Here is a 21,420-nt window from a genome sequence, read left to right on the forward strand (position 1 = left end):
CCGAGGAGTTAAATATGGACATGTATGTTGTAAAAAAGCCACGAGTGTCCTTCGATAATCAATCACTTGATCATGAGCCTGCACCTGATAATAATGTCGAAAATGATCATGAGACAGAAAATAATGTCGAATGTGAAGAAAACCGTGATAACATTGAGGATATTAATGTTGATGGCAACTTGAATACTTCACCTACCGCAGATGTTGGTGATTCTTTTCATATTGATATATTTGATCCAAGGTATTGGGATTCTCTTGATTCTAAGAAAATTGATATTTTGGCAGAAAAGGGCCCTCAAAGGGACACATTGTTTAAGAAAGGTTGTAAGGATAAATATAAAAGGAGGTTTTCTGCACTGTTCTACACTAGAATTCTATCAAATGGAGAGCATTGCGACAGGGATTGGCTTGTCTATTCTAAGGAACTAGATAGAGTATTTTGCTGTGGTTGTAAATTATTCACAAAAGGGCATCGAAAAGGTAATTTGGCAAATGAGGGGTACAATGATTGGACACATCTTGGTACTAGACTCAAAGAGCATGAGACAAGTGCAGATCATGTTTTAAATATGACCACTTGGTATGAGTTGCGTAGTAGATTGCAAATGCATCAAACTATTGATAAAGCTACGCAGCGACAACTTGAGAGTGAAAAGGACCACTGGAGAAAATTTTTGTTCAGAATTGTTTGCATTGTAAAATTTCTTTCCAAGCATAATCTAGCATTTCGTGGTACCAATAGAAAATTGTACGAAGATAGCAATGGAAATTTCTTGGGTTTGGTTGAGATGTTGGCTGAATTTGATCCGGTTATTCAGGAGCATGTTCGTCGTATTACAAATGAAGAAACTCATGCACATTATTGTGATCATAAGATTCAGAATGAGTTGATACATTTGCTTGCTTCTGCTATTAAGTCTGAGATTGTTAAGAAAATAAAGAGTGCAAAATATTTCTCAGTCATACTTGATTGTACCCCTGATGCAAGCCATCAAGAACAAATGTCTATAATCATAAGATATGTGGATTCATCTTCAAGTCATGCTTGCATAGAGGAATCATTTGTAGGATTTTTAGATGTAAATGATACGACTGGGCAAGGACTGTTTGAAGTGCTAGAGAATGAACTAAAGCTTCTTGATCTTGATATAGATGATGTGAGAGGACAAGGTTATGATAACGGGTCAAATATGAAAGGAACACATCATGGAGGCCCTACTTCAGGTACCCAATTTTCTCATATTATAGTGATGCAACTCTTTTAGATATCTCCAAGTATACCATATATTTTTTATTGTATTTCAGGTATCTGAGACAGATAATGACATAAAAACGAGTAGTGAGGCTAAAGGTTTGGCAAATAATGAACTTGGAGAGTACAAATTTATAGTGGCAGTATTCATTTGGTATGAGGTATTGTATGCTGTTAATTTAGTAAGCAAACATTTGCAAGCAAAGGATATGCTTATTGATGTTGCTATTGAGAAAGTGCAAGGACTGATTACTTTCTTCAAGGGGTATCGGGAAACTGGTTTTTTTGAAGCATTAGAGACGGCCAAAGGAATTGCACTTGAGATGGATATTGCTACAACATTTCGTAAAAGACGGGAAATTAAAAGAAAGAGACATTTTGATGAGAACCCAGATGACACAAACATTGCCCCACAGTCTGCAGAGGAATCATTCAGAGTAAACTATTTTCTACGTATTGTTGATCAAGCAATTAGCTCACTCACAAGCACATTTGAACAATACCAGGGTTATCAGAAAATATTTTGTTTCTTATTTAACTCTGAAACATTGCAGTCCTTGGATAAGAAGAGCTTGAAAGCTTCTTGTGATAATCTGGAGGTTGCTCTTACAAAGGATGGAAAATTCGACATTGATGCCAATGAACTGTATGTGGAGTTGATGTTTCTTCAAAATTTCATCCCAAAAGAAAATATTGGCCCCGTTGAAATTTTAAAGTTCATGAAGCGGCACGATTGTTTTCCCAATGCAAGTATTGCATATAGAGTTCTTTTGACCACACCTGTGACTGTTGCATCAGCGGAACGGAGCTTTTCAAAATTGAAGCTATTGAAGTTTTATATGCGTACTACCATGACACAACAAAGACTTACTGATTTGGCCATAATAGCACTTGAGAGTGAAGTATTGGAGAAGATTGCTTATGAGGATATTATTGAAGATTTTATTTCAAAGAACACCGAAAGAATGATGTTATTTAAGTGAAGACTTTACAACCAAGAATAGGTATGATTCTGTATATTTTTTCATTACTCCGTAAGATATTATGATCTCTACATTATATTATAGTTATAGTTATATAATTTTTTTAGTGAGGTAGGGGCCATTTTACAGTTTCGCACCGGGCCTCGAATTTCGTCGGCCCGGCCCTGAGATTAGGACTAAAGAAGACAATATGCCCCCCCGGTGGATCGCCTGTCATCTGGATTACCAGCCTAGTCTGCATCAGAGAACAGTGAAAGCTCAGCGGACGATGCCGACTGAAGAAGCAAACCATATGAGGCAGTAAGGCACATGTAGCGTAGAATGCGCTTGACCGCCGTCCATTGAGAAGTCCGAGGAGCATGAAGGAGCTTACACACCCGATTGACTGCATAAGAAATGTCAGTCCGTGTGATAGTGAGATACTGCAGGCCACCAACAACACTACGATACTCAGTTAAATCATCGAAAGTAAGAGGATCTTCATCAAGCACAGACAAACGATTAGTGGTGGACATCGGAGTTTGTAGCATGTTTGCACTTCAGCATACCTGCCCGTCACAACAAGTCCAAAGAATACTTGTGCCGTGAGAGTGTCAAGCTAGCAGAGGAGCGAGAAACTTCCATCCCAAGGAAGTAATGCAAAGTGCCTAAATCTTTCACCGCAAAGTCACCACTCAACGCAGAGATCAGAGGATCAACGACAACATCGGAGGAGCTAATGAGGATAATGTTATCAACGTAGACCAGTAGATACATAGTCACCTCAGGCCGACGTAGAAGAAAGAGCGATGTGTCAGCGGTGGAAGGAACAAAATCAAGTGCCCGAAGAACGTAGCCAAGCCTGGCATGCCATGCACGAGGAGCCTGCTTCAGCCTATAGAGCACCTTGACCAGGCGGCACAGGTGATGAGGGCGAGCAGGATCAACAAATCCCGGGGGCTGCCGCATATACACCTCCTCATTCAGAACACCATGTAGTAAAGCATTCTGAACATCCAGTTGGCGAAGAAACCAGCGTCGAGTAACCGCCAAAAAGAGCAGAAAAGCCAGATAGTAGTAGGCTTGACAACAGGGCTAAAAATATCCTCATAGTCGATACCATACCGTTGTTTGAACCCTTTCGCCACTAACTGTGTCTTGTAGCGCTCAATAGAACCAATGGTGTGTCAGAGCACCAATAACCAACAACGTTTGAACGACTCATTCAATTTCATCATAAAATATGTGATTGGTAAACTCGCATTCAATTCCAATTGAATTGGTTGAGCACAAGTCCTATCACATTGACAACTAGTTGATGTAGCGGTTCAATTTATATTGATATATTCATGAAAATTTAAATTTGGCTGTTAACTTTATGAATTTTTATTCAGTTGTGAAACTAATTATAATTATGGTACCATGTGATTTATTATTATGGTACAATGCGATTTATTTGGTTGTAATAATCTATATATGCAATGTTTTCTTTTAGTTAAAAAGTTTCTATGTTCGGCCGCCGGCAGACCGGACGGACCAAATGCGTTGGCAGGGTTGGACGAATTGGCAACACAAACAAAAAAGGCCGGACACCGCACATTTGCAGTTTGCGTAGTCCCTTGAAGTTGGCCTTAGATTAGAGGAAACCTGTCTACAAGTCTCTCGATCTGATCGTCTATGCTGTAACTCTGAGTTCTACTTCTTAATTCCTTTCCTCCTACCAATAAACTTGGGAAACCCAAGTACTTATCATCTGGCATCGACTGTCTCAATCTTTCATTTTTCGATAAATGGCGCTTTATTATTATTTTAATGGTTTAAGCATTACGTCGGACTTCTGCATAATTAAGATGCACACAGTCAAGTTCAAACTCAAAAGGTACAAAAGACGAAACACAAGTAATCCTCACAAGACTGCATGACGCCTAAACTATGCGAGGACCAATCCTAAAATCATGCTGCCATCCATTCCAATCTTAAAATCATGCTGCCATCCATTCCGTCCGGTGGTGGTTGGTAAATGCATTCCATCGGCAAAATTGACGGGTAGATGGTCCGGTGTGGTGTAGGTTGCAGCTTGATCTTGGGATTTGGAGAGAAGGGATTTGGGAGCAATCGGATGGGGATCTGTTTGGAAAATTCACACGGTGTTTGGATCATTGTGCAAAAGGAACACCGACGCAGGCTTGTCACATGATTTGGATCAAACAGCTAACGATGCATGAGTGGATGCAAGGATTCAAGGCTTACAGGATACGACGAGCTACCATGCATGTATGTACGTACGCAAAAGAAGGCCTGCAGTCAACAATAGTAATTAAGATGTTTTAACCAAAATATTTTGCTGTTGTTTCAAGGAATAAATAGCTGGGTGCTTTGCTCATTTTGGCAGCGGGATGCTTTGCTCGTTACTGAAGTAGTTGTGGGGGTCGATCGCAGCCTTGGCCTTGGTGAGCCTCTCGTAGTTACCCTTGAAGTATTTCGGGCCCCAATTGGTTCCGAGATCCAGGTCCCTGCAGTTGAAGTAGGCCCCCCTTGGCTTGGATTCGGAGCTCACGTAGGGTGCCATGAACGCATACATGTCCCTGACCCACCTTGTCTGCATTGCTCCGCCGTCTCCCGACTCCACCGGCCAGTAGTTGTACAACTGCAAGCTGTAGAGCACGCCGGCACGGTGCGGGAACGGCGTCGCGTCCTCCGACACGTTGCTCATCCGACCGCCGTAGGGCACCAGGACGACCTGCGCCATGGGCTGCGCGAGCTGCTTGTCGAAGATCTTGGTCCACACCTCCCGGCGAATGGGATGCCGGACATAGTCGGTCGTCGCCTTGAAGCCGTGGATGGAGTCGAAGTCGGAGGCGGTCCGCTTTCGGAGGCCCTTCACTGTCGAGTTGTTGACGTATGCCATGGACTCGATCCAGGTCATCTCCTTGCAGTCGGAGTGCCTCAAATTCAGCCATGGAATGCCGTCGCTCTTGCTCGTCATCATCGGCAGGAGCGCGTCGCACGTGCCGAGGAACACTGCCCGGAAGACGGCCGCATCATTCTGGACGAGCGCCCTGATGTATAATTCACCCGGCATGGCCGGTGCAACCTTCTGCCACTTGGTGACCGCGTTCACGGCGGCGCCGTGTCTGTTGTGCACCGAGACCTTGAACACCGACACCGTCTCCGGGACGGTCACGAGCCTCACCTGCCACTTCAGCACGACGCCGAAGCTCCCACCACCGCCGCCTCGAATGGCCCAGAAGACGTCGTCCCCCATGGTGGTCTTGTTCAGGAGCGTCCCATTGGCGACCACCAGCTCAGCGTCGATGATGTTATCGACGGCTAGCCCATGCTTGCGCATCAACGTGCCGAAGCCACCGCCGCTGAAATGGCCTCCGACGCCGACGGTAGTGCACACGCCAGCCGGGAACCCCAGCAGGTTACTCGCTTCTGATATGGCGTGGTAGAGCTCTCCGAGCGTCGCGCCGGACTCCACCCACGCCGTTGATGTCTGGTTGTCCACGACGATGGTGCGTAGCTCTGACATGTCGAGCATGGCAAAGCCCCCAGCATCCACAGACCGGTACGACAGGCCCTCGTAGTCGTGCCCACCGCTGCGCACGCGGATCGGCATCTTGTTATCCCGGCCACAGCGCACGGCGGCCTGCACGTGAGGGGCATTCGCCGGCATCACGACATAGAGCGGCCTCCCGGTTGTATTTGCCAAGAACTTTGGGTTCCTGATGTATTTGTTCAGTTGCTTGTTGAATAAACCTTCACCCTGCTCCAACACCGAGACGTTAGCCTCCGTGACGCATTGGAGGAAGCCATCGGACGAAGCTTGGGAAGAAGAAGAGATCATGGAGAAGCAGCAGAACAAACAGGTTAAGGTGAGTAACAGTGGCGCTAAGTCGAGACACTTGTGCATGGCCATCTTTGCTACTACTCCCTCCATCCCCAAATAGATGGTATATATTATCCCAAATTTATCTAATGACATTAATCATATACTAAAAAGTCAATGCTTTCTAAGTTTTACCGAATATCTAAAGAAAATGTCAACAATTATAATACTAGTATTGAATATGTACATTATCAGGACATCTAATAAATGGTGTTAAATATATATTTTTGTTCCCTACAAAAATAATAATAGATATTTAGGTGATTTAAAAAATAACAGTGGATATTTAGGTATACCAATCCCAACGTATATATAATACAATCTCTACTATTAAAGGGGATCTGCCGTCGTCGTGATGGTTCAACCAGACGACGGATCCCCCGTCGCTACTAGCGCTACCACCGATTTTTCTCAACCCACGTACGCACTGCTTCCACCGATTTTTTTTCAACCCACGCACGCACAGGGCGATTTCACAGGGCAAAACCGCGACCGAACATCCACGACCGAACACGAAGAGATAAAAAAACTGCAGCTACACACGCACGCACGTCTCTGCCTCTCCTCTCTCCTTTAACTCCCAACTCGCTCCCGATCCCATCTTCCTCCGCCGGTGCCGCGGATGACGAGGGCGGCGGCCACGGCGAAGAAGGTCGGCATCGCCATCGACTGGATGGCAGCGTTCGCCTCCTACTGCGACGGTGACGCCGACGCCTGCTTCCTCTCCTCCCCCTCGGCGCTCGGGAAGGGGAATGCTTCCGCCCGCTCCTCCCCGGCTTCGCTGCGGCGAGGGACCCGTCTCCCCTCGCCGCCACCGTGGGCGCAGGCGCGCGTGGGCGCGGGCGCAGGCGCGCGTGCCGACGACGACTCTCGCGCCCCTCCTCTCCTCCACCCCTCCCATGGCCGCCCCCAGTTCCTGGGCCTCCCCGTTCCACGAGACCACCGCCTAGCACCGTCGTCCGCTCCGTCGTCCTTCCCAGTTCCCGGCCGCCCTCTCCGTCCTCTCCGTCCGTCCGTCCCGGCCATCAATCTTCGTCGAGCAGAGAGAGAGGAAGGAGGCCAAATTCGAGCGAGATCCATGCGGAAGTACGTGGAGCTGCTGGACATGGGGGTGCGCATCGCGGCGCGGTTCCACTCCCACTGCCCGCAGACGGCCGGCTCTACTACCACCCTCCCGCCTCCTCGGCCGCCCCCGGTGCCGGCGACGGCGGCGGGATGGTGCCCGCGGGAGGCGCGGCCGTCGGCGCCGTGGCCATGATGAAGAGGCAGCAGCGCGCCGCTGTCGACGCCACAGAGATCATCCTCTACACCGTCGTCTAGGCCGGCTGGATTTAAGAGTTTGCGAGTTAAATTCGTTTGATTTCTGACGCGGTTTTGTCATTCATGTTGAAATCGTTGCCTTAATCTCTTGCCCCCTTTTCAATTATTTTTTCCAGCGTGGTCGGGAGAGGCTGCTCACAACACAACAGGAGCCGAGCCTCTCTCTTTATTTTTTACTTTCTAGTTAGGAGCACTACAGATTTTCCTTTAGAATAAGGCAACGATTTCAAGTCAGGTCGGTTGCTGCTGCGCTCATCGTGGATGCCTCCTGCCATTGCCATGAAAGAAAGAGAGATGCTATCTTGTTTTATTCTACTTCTACTTTTTATTTATTTCCGACGAGAGGGAGATTTAATGGTTCTCGCAAAAAAAAGATTGAATGGATGGATCGAGGAATTTGTTTGATTTGTGGTTGCTTTTTTTTTTGCCTTCCATGTCGAAATCGTTGATTGAATTTCTTACCCCCGTTTGGATTATTTTGCCAGCGTAATTTAATTGGGAGAGGCTGCTCACAACAAGAGCCTTGAGCTGAACATGGTACCAATTCTCCTAATTGCATGCCACACCACCAACCATTAACTGTGTAATACAAGGGCTGCACGGGGTATTACCAATGGATGATGTCGCAGGAGAAGTCGTTCCGGAGGGGGGCTTCGTACGTGCTGACCATGGTCGCCGAGTTTGACGAGTACACCAACGACTGGCTTTACCTTCGCGAAGGTACTGTTCTTTCAAAGTAAAGTGTTCTCCTCTGTTGTTTTCGAAAACTTTGGGTTGTACTGTAGTAGCTTACTGTACTTTGTTATGTGCTGCTTTATTCATCCCTCACGGTGCAAGTGTTTTCCACCAGGCCATCCTATCGGAACAGGAAATTGTCCGATTCCGCCGAGTTCTCGGTCCGGCCAAATGTTTCTGTTAGGGGAGGTGAGCACCCTGGTTCATCCAGCGAAGCACCAGCAATGTTGGTTCCGACTTTGGTTCCGGCGAGATCCGTCAGGGAGGCCATACAAGAGGTCAAAATGGTCCAGGTCCGTTTGTCACCTATGTTTACTTCTTACCAGACCCCCGTCTCATACCAAGAATAGTCACTATATGTACGCAGCTCGAGCTCCCTCTTTGAGGAAAATTTGTGGAAAATACTCAGACTTGGTAACAAGTGCATTCATTGTTTCAGTACCATCAATGTTCTTCACATGTCTGGGAAGAAAAGGCAATGGATACGCTTTGCGATCCATGCTTCCTCTTTGGTGCGATAATGATACGATTGGCAAAACCATGCCATTCTGGCAGAGATTCTTTTCGTAATTACTTTCAGTTCCATGATTGATTGATTGTCACAAACACATGTGCGGAAGCATATTGTCAACATTTTTCCTTTAAGAAGAGACCTAATTTTCTTGCATTTTCAGAACCTAACAGGACCATTGATCTTCAGTGCTGAAGCTGATTAAGTGTGTAGCCCTGTAGTCTTCAGTGCAAAACTTCAAGAGGATATATTAGAAGAATATTCATGTGACGAGTTCTTCGGCACTGCATTCTTTTTACCGCTACTCCTTGTTCGTGTGATTGTCGGTTTATTCTCTTCGCGTGGAAGCAACTTCCCTTCGTTGCTGCCTACTGAGACCAGTGATGTGGCCATCGATTATATTTGGTGAATTGTGCGTGCAAGAACCCTATTTCCTTAACCAGGTCCTCTTCTTCAGAATTGCTTCAGTCGCAGTGGTGGCCCTCCAGGACTTGGCGAAATCATGCAATTCCGATAGATATGTTTTCGTGTGAAGATGAGAAGAGCTGATGGCCAGAAAGAAATAACTTCCAGTACAATGATTGATTGTAACAAGCACATATGTTGAAGCATATACAACATTGTTTCTTACCGCATAAACTTAATTTCCCCTTTTGTTGTTGACCTTCAGTGCTGAACCTAAATAAGTTTTACAATCTACAGATTATAGTTACAAGACAAAAAAGCTTCAAGAATGTATTCTACAATAATATTCATGTGATGAGCTAGCGACAATCCAGTTTCAGATTATTCTCTATGCAAGTGTTTTTTAAAAGAATTATCTGTGCACATGTTGGTTCACTGCACTCACTAACAATGTCCTACATAGAAACCTCTGTTGCACACTCAGGTTTAGAAGACAGAGCCAATCTTCTGTTTTGCGCCTTCGGAAAATAGAGCAATCAGCAGTACCCATGAATACGATAGGAATAAAGAGTAGAGAAGATGACACACGCTTTTTGTGATGTTTCATAGAGTTGCACGTGCATCTCTGCCTAAATTTATAGTTACACAACAATGTTGAGCATTTATTTGGGGGTCAATATACTTGAACTTGTATGAGTTTTGATCAAGAACGTACCGGTATAAATTATTATTGACTTGTTTATGTTCAACTGAAATTTAAGTATGAGTCGCATGTATTTTGTTTTAGTGATACACTGTATAGGACACGAAAGAATATGATGATATTTTACTTGATGGGCGCTTTCAGTGGAGGGATTGTAATAGAGGGGTTGCTAGGGTGATAGAACCCATGTTTCATTGGTTGACGATGACGAGGGACAAGGGATTTATTACGATGGCGGCGAGACAACTGATAAGGTTGGGTCGGACTGCTGGAAATAACGGTGAACAACATAAGTTTGTTGTCCCGTGGCAATGCACGGGCGCTCAACTAGTACTTGTTTAATGTCTTTTGTGAGAAAATTTACGAGATAACTTATATTTGATGCCAATATCCATATCTAGATTAAGATAAGGTTGCTCTCTCTTTCCTCAGTACTACTAGAGTAATTGTGTACTTGCAATGCACGTTAATTTTAAGCAGGATATTAGTTCTCTGTTGCATGTGTATATAGGTAGGATACTAATTCTATGTTGATAATTGGCAGGATATTAATTGTGCGGTGGATTTTATAAGATGAGTTGAGTTTATGTTGGTGTTAAGCATGGACGTACAGTTCCCGAGATATACGGGCGTTACATGTATGTGTTTGTTTCTGTATAGGACATGTGTTCGACACCAAGTATGCTAATATATGCCCCTGTAAATGGATGTACAGTATCTGCTACTGAGCTCATATACTCTATGATGAACAATAAAATTAAAAATAGTAACAAAATTTAAAAAGTTCTGAATTTTCTGTATTCAACTTTGAAAAATATTTCGCATGCGTGCAAAATTTCGGCATGAAATAACATTAGTATGATCCAGAAAAACCAAAATCGATGCTCAAAAAATTATAATTTTCAAAACATTTTGTAGTGTTGATTTTTTTCGCCACTACTTCCACGAACGTTATTTCATGTTGAAATTTTGCAAGCATTGGAGGAAGCCAGCGGACGAAGCTTGGGAAGAAGAAGAGATCATGGAGCAGCAGCAGAACAAGCAGGTTAAGGTTAGTAGCAGTGGCACTAAGTCCAAACGGTTGGGCATGGCCATCTTTGCTACTACTCCCTCCATCCCCAAATAGATGGTGTAGTATATAAAAATCCCAAATTTATCTAATGACATTAAATAGATATTTTTTTTGAAGGAAAACTGTAAGGAAAACCCCCCACAGTGAGTTTTTTTTTTTGAAATAATAAGAATCCAAATTCGCGCCCGTGGGGACTTGAACTTAGGTGGCTGGGTTGTACATCCACTCCACTAGCCAAGTGAGCTAGGCTCACTTCCTACATTAAATAGATATTAAGAAGTCAATGCTTTCTAAGTTTTACCGAATATCTAAAGAAAATGTCAACAATTATAATACTAGTATTGAATATGTACATTATCAGGACATGTCTAATTAATGATGTTAAATAGATATTTTGGTTCCCTGCAAAAAAATAAATAGAATTTAGGTGATTCTAAAAAATAACAGTAGATATTTAGGTATACCAATCCCAACGTATATATAAGACAATACTTGTTCAATGTATTTTGTGAGAAATTTTACGAGCTATCTTATATTTAATGCAAATATCCATATCTAGATTAAGATAAGGTTACTCTCTCTTTTCCCAATACTGGTAGAGTAATTGTGTACAACCTCCGTCACGGTTCAGAAGGCGTGTTTGAAAATTCTTTGGAACCTAGGTGGTTATTGATTGGCTGTGAGATGGATTGAAAAATAGCATTCACACTACGCATGCATATAAAAGTACTACAACGGAGTACTAATTAGCTACTAAGAGTAAATACAATACGCCTTAAATCTTGTCTATTGTGGAAATGCACGTAAATTTAACCGTGTCTTTTAAACTATGATGGAGGGAGTACTTGGAATGCATGTTAATTTTAAGCAGGATATTAATTACATGGCTATATTAGGTAAGACATCAATTGCACATGTATATACTAGGTAGGATACTAATTCTATGTTGATAATTGGCAGGATATTAATTGTGCAGTGGGTATTCTATGTTGAAATTTTGCAAGCATACAAAACATTTGTCAAAGTTTATCATAGAAAAATTTCAGAATTTTTTGATTTTGTATTTTTATTTTACTATAAATCAGGGTGCATTTATTCTCGGGATCAGAAAAGGACTTTCGCCTGGAAACAAAACCATGAGTTGAGAATCAACAAAGAGAAATAACAGATACGTACCTATGGCAATACACGAGAGTCTCGCGTGTCAAGCGGTTCCGTTTGACTGGACAGTGTTTGCGTGTGTGAGATACTAGGAGGCGTGTTTTGTTGCCCGCATCAATTTTGCATGCATTGAATGTATGTCAGGGGTGGGTATGGTTGAAGAAAAAGGTACAAAAAATCATAAACTACACATCGTTTGTTTGCTAGAATATCTGCATTATGATAGCAATGTTGGCATGGTGTTTGGCATCTTGCACTGGTTGCGCTGATGCAACCATGGTATTTGGTTGCATACAGAAGATATGGTTAAGACTTCAGAGTTACAGTCGAGTGCCCTGGTGACTGCAGTAAATGTTGACCTCAACACGGCAAACGAAACGAAGAGCACGGAGTCGCGGGCAAACCATCCCATCAAGGACGTGGCAACACGGTGCTAGCGTCATCGCCGGAGAGAAAGATCATGCGGAGGGACAAATAGGAGGGCGCTGAGGTAGAGTACGGGGAAGGAGAAATGCAGTACGAACGCAATTAAGGCGACGATGGAGTAGGATGTGGGAGAGGATGCCTAAAGGAACGACGCCAGCGGTGGAACCAATGTAGCAGGCCATGCGAGAGAAAGCTAAGAGAAATGACCCTAGCCGTAGAGCCAGTGTAGGAGGCCGTGGGAGAGAAAACCAAGAGGAATGAGCCCGATGGACATTCTGGTGTAGTAGGATGCAAGAGAGGACGCCGAGATGAACAACGGCCACGATGACGCCACTGCAACACGACACGCGAGAGGAGACCGAGGGGAACAATACTAGGAGAAAGCTTATAGGTAGAAACTAAGTAGTAGGGTGGGGTAGCTATGAATCGCTACTTCTACCTAGTAGTAGTGCGGGGTACCAGCCAGCATTACAGGTAGGTATGTACTAGTAGCGCTGGGCAGAAGGCGGTGCTACTGCTAAGTGGTCCCGTCGTCACCCATCGGGGTTGCCCACAGTTGTAGCGATTAGCTAAAACCAGCGCTACTACTATTCACTTAGCAGTATCGTGGGAGCACATTGAGCATTGTACTACAGCCAGCTCGGGCTCAGCTCACCGGCCCAACTTAGGAGCACTGCGGGGTGGTGAGCCACGCTATTGCTAGGTTGGCTAGCAGAAGCGCTAGCCGGTGAAACACGCTATTGCTAGGTAGGTCAGCAGGAGCACGGGCTGATGACCCGCGTTATTGATGTCCCCACGGTGCATCAGAGACCTCGTCGTTCGATACCCTATCAAGTACTTCCTTCACAGCGACCCCTTATTGTTGATACAGGTGGACAATTTTGCCTATGGTGGGTTCGTCATCGGGGTTATGTGAACCACGTTGGGGCTGATGGCGCCACGGTGGTGCAGTTCCTGCAGGTGGTTGGTTGTCACGACCCCTATATTCAAGAATAATTTAGTAATTCAAAAATTGACAAAATCTCGGAACATTATGAAATCAAACCACTACAACAAAATAGACATGTAGAGACGTTTTCTTTTTGACGCTTGTATCAACGTCTCATTATTGAAAATCACATGACACGTAGAGACGTTTTCTAGGAAAGGATATCGTCCCTTAACTCCCATAAAAAATCTAGGTGGTTCCAAATATCTTGTTTCTCCTAGTGAGTACTGACCTAGCTCCGACCTCAAATTCTGCACTCCCCGTCCACCACTAGTCCACCACCATCATTAAAAAGACAAATGACAGGAAAGGTAGTAGATGGGGAACAAAATCAAGAGGAGGATGAAACGTACTGTTCAGTTAGGCACTCGTTTTTTTGTATGGTTGATGTTCGTGTCCATCAGACTTTGATTCAGATCCATCTTTCTCTATGTTGCTGTTTTATTTGCCTACCCATTACATCAAATTTATCAGCGTCATCTTAATTAAGCCTTTTCCAGGCTGATCTCGTGGCCGCCAATTTCCACCAACAGCAAGCTCACGGGTAATTTGGAGACCATAAGGGATCTTAGCTCACAAAACGGCTAATTCATCTATACGTTGGTTCATCTATTTTTTTATTTTAGTTGTTCTATATCAATTCATTCCAAGTAAAAAAGTTAAAGCCGCTCCCTTGATGTGTACTTAATTGTGTTGGAGAATCTTTACATTACATTTACTATAGGTTATCTCTGTTGAGACAGGAGTATAGGACAACACTAATTTTGTCGTTCTTTTCCGAACTCTCATTTTTTTGGTGACTAAACTACTAGTTTAATTTAAAGTCAATACAAATTATTGGCACCCACAAATGCAGGTTCTTGATAAAAAAAACCTGTGAGAATATCCTGATAGAACAAGATGGTCAGTGTTCTTAACGAATATTTATTTTTCATGCAGTTAATAATGTTCGTGTATGAGCTCATACATGTGTTTTCTCATTTGCAGAAATTTTTCTGATATTGTCTTAGAAAGAGCAACGTGGATGGATATATTATCATTTTCAATATCTGATCATATGTGATTATGTGAAACATCTGGGTCACATGCGTTGCACTATGTCTGGAGCAGAATAATGTCCTCATGCTCGCTTTTGTGTTAGACTGAAGATTATTACTGTGAAGTACCATGAGAATTCAATTTTTATGGTAAATGTCGTCTTATGTAAAGCTAGTATTAAGGTTTGGAAATTATTAGTGTCGACAATCATGCAAATTCAGTCCTCGCATGTTAACCTGCTGTTATTTCTTTACATACAGTACTTCATATGGTATATACTTAGTAATTTACTAGCAAAAGAGCCCGTGCGTTGCACCGGGAGCATGTACAAATAAAACGTCAGACCCTAGTCCTAGGAAACAGTGAGCTCCTCCGCGTTCATTGGAACATCCCCGATGTACGCATCTGAAATTCAGCCCCACGAGACAGGGGATAATTTTCGGTTTATCCTTTAAATGCACCTTCCCGCTGTAGTTATTTAGGCTTCTTGTTGATATTTCAGGAAACATGTGATCCTATATATACTGATCGAAATCAGTATAAAAGAGCGAGGTGGGTTTACGTAACATGAAAAAAAGAGGTGCATCCTTGCTGCTAATAAAGAGATAAAAGGTTCTAAAAAGAGAGGAAGAAGAGGTGCATCCTTGCTGCTAATAAAGAGAGAAAAGGTTCCTAAAAAAAGAGGGAGAAAAAAAGTGTTGGAATGGAGGTTCAAACCCAGTTCTCCTTGGTGAAAGCCACGCGCTCGAGCCACTACGCCAGAGACATGGTTATGATAAATGAGGATCTCGGGCTTTAAGAATCGTGTGAGACAACAGATTTGACAAGGAAAAAACCGAATCTTTTTCCTCACTTATGGGTGGCATGGTGGGTAATTTGAGCTCGTGCGTTGCAACGGAAGAGAAAATAACACATGCTCTGAACGTAATATATTTTCACATGACATCACATTTGTGTTGCCGGCGATGGCCTTAGTGTTCACACAACGAAAACGCGTTAGAATGTACAGTCACTCGGAATAAGATGAGAAATATGTTGTTTCTTCCCACGAGGTTTTCCAAATGTGTGCATGTGTGGTTAACGATGTTTTTTTCTCTCAATTTGGTTTTAATTTAATGAATGTTTATTGCAATTCGTATCGTCGTCGGAAATAGAGAAAAAAAAGACCGTGCACTACAGATTAAGTTTGCACCAAAAATAATATTTAAGAAGTATTCAACAGTTAAAAATAACATCCTATTTAAATTCTACACATTTTTTTAATCAAATTTCATATATAACATGTAAAGAAGGTAGAGTATCTGATAGGAATGAACATCCCATATAACGCCAATAATTGCTATTGCGAGAGCATCAAATAATCATATTTACGGCATTTAAATGAGTATGAAACATAAACAATAGACATTTTCAGAATACCACATATAAAGAAGGTATTAAAATATTAATTAAGGTTGCAACCAAAATATAATTATAAAAATATGTTAGATTTGAATTGCTGGTTTAAATGATATGAATATTTCGAAAAACATTTTGAACCTGCTCCTACACCCACAAAAAATCAAAGAGAAAAGATGACAAAAATAAAAAAGCTAAAACATTTTGAATCTGCTCCTACACCCACAAAAAATCAAAGAGAAAAGAGGGCAAAAATAAAAAAGCTAAAACATTTTGAATCTGCTCCTACACCCATCAAAAAATCGAACAGAAAAGAGGGCAGAAATAAAAAAGCTAAAACATTTTGAATCTGCTACTACACCCATCAAAAAATCAAAGAGAAAAGAGGGCAAAATAAAAAAAGCATGGATGGAATTCGAACCCAGGTTGTCTGGCTAGACGCGCACCAGTCGAACCACCACAACACCTTTGCAGTCATGATAATATTTAGGATTGCCTGCTCTTAACCAACCCAAACAGCCGGTGTGAACGGACGAACGGCATGGTGGGTAATTATTCGCAAATTCAAGGGTATATATTATGACGTACGGCAGAAGCAATATCTCCTTTATTATTAGGTAAAGATTGATATTTTGTTACAAATACAGTTCATGCATTCTCATGCCTTAGCCAATCTATCAATAACGTCATGATTTATATTCTTTGTACAGTATGTATCTATACTTTGTATGATAACATGATAGCTATTAGACTAGATTGAACTTCCGAAGGGCATGTTTACTAGATGTGGTACATAAATACCATTAATTATTCTTATTGTTGTATGTTCAGCAAAGGACAACTTACTAGCAAAAGTTATAACTAATTTATTTATATCCCATTTTGCTTTCTTTGCAGAACAACTTCTACGTGCGGATTCTAAAGGTAGCCACCACAAGGATAAACTACAGCAACAGAGAAAGCAAGGAGCTATTCAGCATGTAGAAACTACAAATTATATAGATATATTTCAACTAATTTGGGACATATGTATTTTTTTTATAGACGATGTATACAATTGAGTATATAAAATACCACTGCTTTTAGTAAAGCAAAGTTATTATTTTGCGGGATGCCATAATTTTTTTTGAATATTTTCTCATATGTAAATGAGAGTCAAATTGCTTTATATAAGAAAGTAATTTTATTAAGTGCAATTGAGATGCTCGCTTGGATCCATCTTATTGCTGAATTAAATGTATCTAGCACTAAATACATCTATATATATATCCATTTCAGTGATAAATACTATAGACCGGAGGTTGTTAAAAACTTATACAACGAAAGAGAATATACGAAATTGCATGTAGCATTAATTTATTGATGCGTATCTAGGTGAACAAGGACACTGCTAGACGTCTCATATCCGTATAGACATGCTTTGTAGGGACGCTCTTAAAATGTCTCGTTTTCATGTAGACACGCTTTCTATTCGTCTCAATGGTGTTTGAGGCGGTCCGTAAGGAGACGTTCCAAGGACGCCTTAATGAGCGACTCTAAAATCCGCTAGAGATGATTTATTGCGCCTCTAACATCTACATTGAGCGCCTCTACATGGCTATTTTGTTGTAGTGAACATGACCAATATAAAAAAATTAAACGGGGAATTGCCCGAAAAAACTCTATACAAGTACTATTCATGTTGTATTGTCGTAGAAAATCCCTTGAAGTCAACGGGAATCCTTCCTTGGCCAAACTTTAATACGAGTCATGGTGATATCTGATTCAAAAAAAGTTTCGGAATTTTTGATAATCCAGTGAGCCGCATGAGTATGTAGGCACGCTCATCGACCTCCTGATAACACCCTAGGTGATTTTTTTTTGTCGTGCGGAGATGGAGTGGGGAAGGGAATGACGAGACGAAACAGTGAGGAGAAAGTGACAAATAACAATCTACTCCCTCATTTCCGGTTTATAGAGCTCAAATCTGAAATCTCATCAACCAAGATGAATTGTGAGTGGATGACACTAGTTTTAACTAGTCAATGAAATATTTCTCACATATTCAATTTTGGAAGCAATAAATGTAGCATCCTTCCTTTCATTGGACTTGCATGGTGCATGTAGAAAAAGATGCATGCATAGCCTATAATTTCTTTCTCTTATCTCTATGAATTAAATATGACGTGAGACTCAAAGCACTTTAACTTAAGTAGACTCAAAATGAGCATAATATAAAGAAAATCTGAAATTTTCGAGATGAACCCTATAAACCGAAAAGGAGAGTGTATTTACCTATCCCACCGCCCCCCGTCATGTGCCCATCATCTCGTTGTATGATTCCCCTACATTTGGGTTAGTTATATTTTGCATCAAAATTTTATCATGTACTCCCTCTGTACCTAACTAGTTCTCCCCAACTACAATTATTTAGGTACAAATGGAGTAATTGACTAACAAAACGAAAGAAAAAAATGTTGATTTATATTTGAAGATAATTTTCAAATGAAGAAGTGCTCTACATGAAAAGGTTCCATAGTGTTGACATGAACATCTTTGAAGTTTGGACCATTGTCGTCCGATCTCATCTTGAAGGCTGAAACTATGCTTAAAGTTCTAAATTTCATATTGAGAATACCGTTCGGCTGATTAAGCCCCCAAGACGACCTCATATGAGAAAATAATCTACACGGTTGTCTTCATCTTATCGAAACGGATGGGTTTGATATAAAAACTCATCCTAATCCAAGGTTGTATGCCGAAATTGCATGCATAACTGTGCGATGTTGTCCGAAAAAACATCCCAGACATATGGGATATCATCCGGGAAGGCAACAGAAGATTGAAGCCGAAACCAGATGATTTGGGATAGGTCCGAGATGATCAGAGAATCATGTGGATTGGAGTACAGGCGTTCGGATAAGTTTTTTCTGCTGCAGATGTTAGAAAACAGCCCGAAAACATCTCAAGACGGACTCCAATCGAAAAATGTCCCACATTAAAGTTGTTCGTCTCATCGAAATGGTTAAATTTTCTTTTGGGCTCATCTTCATCGGAGGTCATTTTTGGCCTGTAATACCCAAAAACCGAACTGCTATCTTAGACTTACCTAACTCCGAGTTCGGTTAATTTTGGAAAGATTTGGACATGATTTGAAGTTTTTTTCTTGTATGAAAGTCCAGATGCCTCATAAGTAGATGAGAGGTGACGGCTGATTGAACAACACACAGTCGAGCAAATCAATCTACTACTTTTTCGTGTTCGTCTACCTTTTATCCCTCTCCCATGTATCTTCTTCTTGTTCTTCATCGTTCTTCAAGATTGGAGGGCAGCGAATCCACGAGGTCCTCGGGGTGATCAAGCCGACCTAGGGCAGCCATAGCCGCCACGCACCCTGACAGGGTCCCTCCCGGGCATGTGGTGTCTTAGGTCCTCAAAAGCACTCGCCGGATTGCTTGCATACAGCGGTTCCACACATGTCTCCTTCGACGTGAGTTGCGGTGCATCACCCCCGGTGTTGGGGGTACACGGTGATGTGTTTGTGTGAGAACAAACCCAACAAAGTAGAATGCAGAAGAAGCCATACTGGCAATCTCGACCAAGGTACTAGTAGGACCGATAATATTATCAGCGTGCCTGCAACATTACTCACTGCAATCCAGACCCGCTTCTTCCCTCCATTTATACTTCATTGATACGTCCCAAACATATCTATAATTTCTACTTGTTCCATGATCTTTTGGATGACATTGTTATATGTTTTGCTACAGTTTTATATCTTTTTATACATATTTGGACTAACCTACTAACTCAGTGCACCCAGTGTTAGTTTATGTCTGCTGATGTCTTTTTTGCACGGACTTTTACCCAAATTTCCAAAGCCCCAAAAATCCCGAGAAAAATATATCAAAATTAGCATGGCGGAAGCTTCCAGAGCACCAAAGGTGGGCCAGAGGGGAGCCAGGCATCGCCCAGGCGGCCTCACTGCGCGGCCTGGCCCCTGGCCACGCCCACAGGTTGCCTAGGTGGGGCCCACCTCCTCTGGTGCCCTACCTTAGCTCCTATTTTTACCCCCGTCGGGGAAATGCTGATTTCGGAACCCTTTTCTCCAGAAGCAATTCCGATCTCCGCCGCCATCGTCAACAAGTTTCGGGGGACCAGAATTCCTGTGTCGGCACCCTGCCGGGACGGAGAAGTGCCCCCGGATTCATTTCCATCGACGTTGCTTCCTCCCTTCATGAAGCGGGAGTAGTTCCTCCTCGGGGCTGAGGTCTGCTACAGTAGCTATGTGGTTAATTCTCTCTCCCATGATGTGATATTGATTGTGATCATAGGCTATGTTAATCAAGGATGATCCCATGATGTTTACCCTTCTTCTATGTATTGGATTGATGTACTCACTTGATCTTATCTAGTATAATCCCCGAGACCATGGTGACAGCGGTCTATTGGACATGGATTAGAAGAATATTTTCATGAGTGATTTCCTCTTTTGTGTATTGATTGAAGATTGAGAGTATCTTGGTGCTTGTCTTTGACTATCCTTGAGAACTACGAACTCTGAGGTGTGCTTTGTAGCCCTACATAATTCTCGTCCTCTCTTGATCACAAAGGAATGACCTCCGAGTACATCTCTATTTCATGTTTTAGTGGAAATACCATGTGATTAGACTATGTTAATGTTGTTGGGAGTTGCCACTAGTGAAAGTATGAAGCCTAGGCCTTGTTTCTCACCATTGTTACACTGTTTATGCTCATTTTTGTCACTTGCTACCTTGCTGCCATTTTTATTTCAGATTTACAATACCTTGTTTTACCATCCATATCACTTGCCTTTTAACATAACTTCGTCGAACTAGTGCACCTATTCAACTGACAATTGTATTAGGTGTGTTGGGGACACAAGAGACTTATTGTATCTTAATTGCAGGGTTGCTTGACAGAGACCATCTTCAACCTCTACTTCCCTGAGTTCGATAAACCTGAGGTCATCCACTTGAGGGAAATTGTTGTTGTCGTACAAACCTCTGCGTTTGGGCCCAACATAGTCTGCAAGAATAGAAGCGTGCATAGACATCATTCACCCATTAGTGAAAGTAAAGTTATACTTCCTCCATGAAAAATTAGTTGGCACTCCAAGAGATGTACTAGCATTGAAATAAGTCTAGATACACCGTTTGACCGTCAACTAATTTTGAATGGAGCGAGTATAACAAAAACTCACCTTTTTTCCTGTGGGGGTGGCTAAGCCACCCTTGCCATCTTGAAGAAGATCCATGACTTCAACCTGTAGATGCACATCACTGCAGATCTCCACTTGCTCTCATGCCCAAGAAGAAGAGGTAAATCCTCCAAAGCCTCTAAACAATCAGTACAGTCGGCAACTGGCATGGTTGACAAGCACTCGACACACGCATATATGTTGTATGTGCAAGTTGTGCAAGAGATTCATGGGGAATAAAGGGGGCCATTGCCCCCAACTCTAGAAAAACTCTTGAGTGTACCATAATTATTAGGTTTGGATATCAAAGATTTCTCAGAATTCATGCATAACTTATCTTCTTAGAATTCATGCAAG

The 21,420-nt window shown here is 42.4% G+C and overlaps 1 protein-coding gene and 1 pseudogene across 1 annotated transcript; one reads left to right on the top strand and one right to left on the bottom strand.

Moving 5' to 3' along the window:
• Positions 1–4,531: 4,531 nt before the first annotated feature.
• LOC123429007 (berberine bridge enzyme-like Cyn d 4) lies at positions 4,532–6,130 on the bottom strand. The gene has a single exon (XM_045113077.1). The coding sequence runs from the start codon at positions 6,128–6,130 to the stop codon at positions 4,595–4,597; it is 1,536 nt and encodes a 511-aa protein (XP_044969012.1). The 3' UTR covers positions 4,532–4,594.
• A 980-nt stretch (positions 6,131–7,110) lies between these two features.
• LOC123429008 lies at positions 7,111–7,426 on the top strand (annotated as a pseudogene).
• The last annotated feature ends 13,994 nt before the right edge of the window (positions 7,427–21,420 follow it).

Source organism: Hordeum vulgare, chromosome 2H, assembly GCF_904849725.1.
Source record: "Hordeum vulgare subsp. vulgare chromosome 2H, MorexV3_pseudomolecules_assembly, whole genome shotgun sequence".
In the NCBI taxonomy this organism is placed as follows: domain Eukaryota; kingdom Viridiplantae; phylum Streptophyta; class Magnoliopsida; order Poales; family Poaceae; genus Hordeum; species Hordeum vulgare.

Excerpts from the sequence above, each read along its gene's own strand:
- LOC123429007 (XM_045113077.1), bottom strand. The coding sequence starts at position 6,130 with ATGCACAAGTGTCTCGACTTAGCGCCACTGTTACTCACCTTAACCTGT.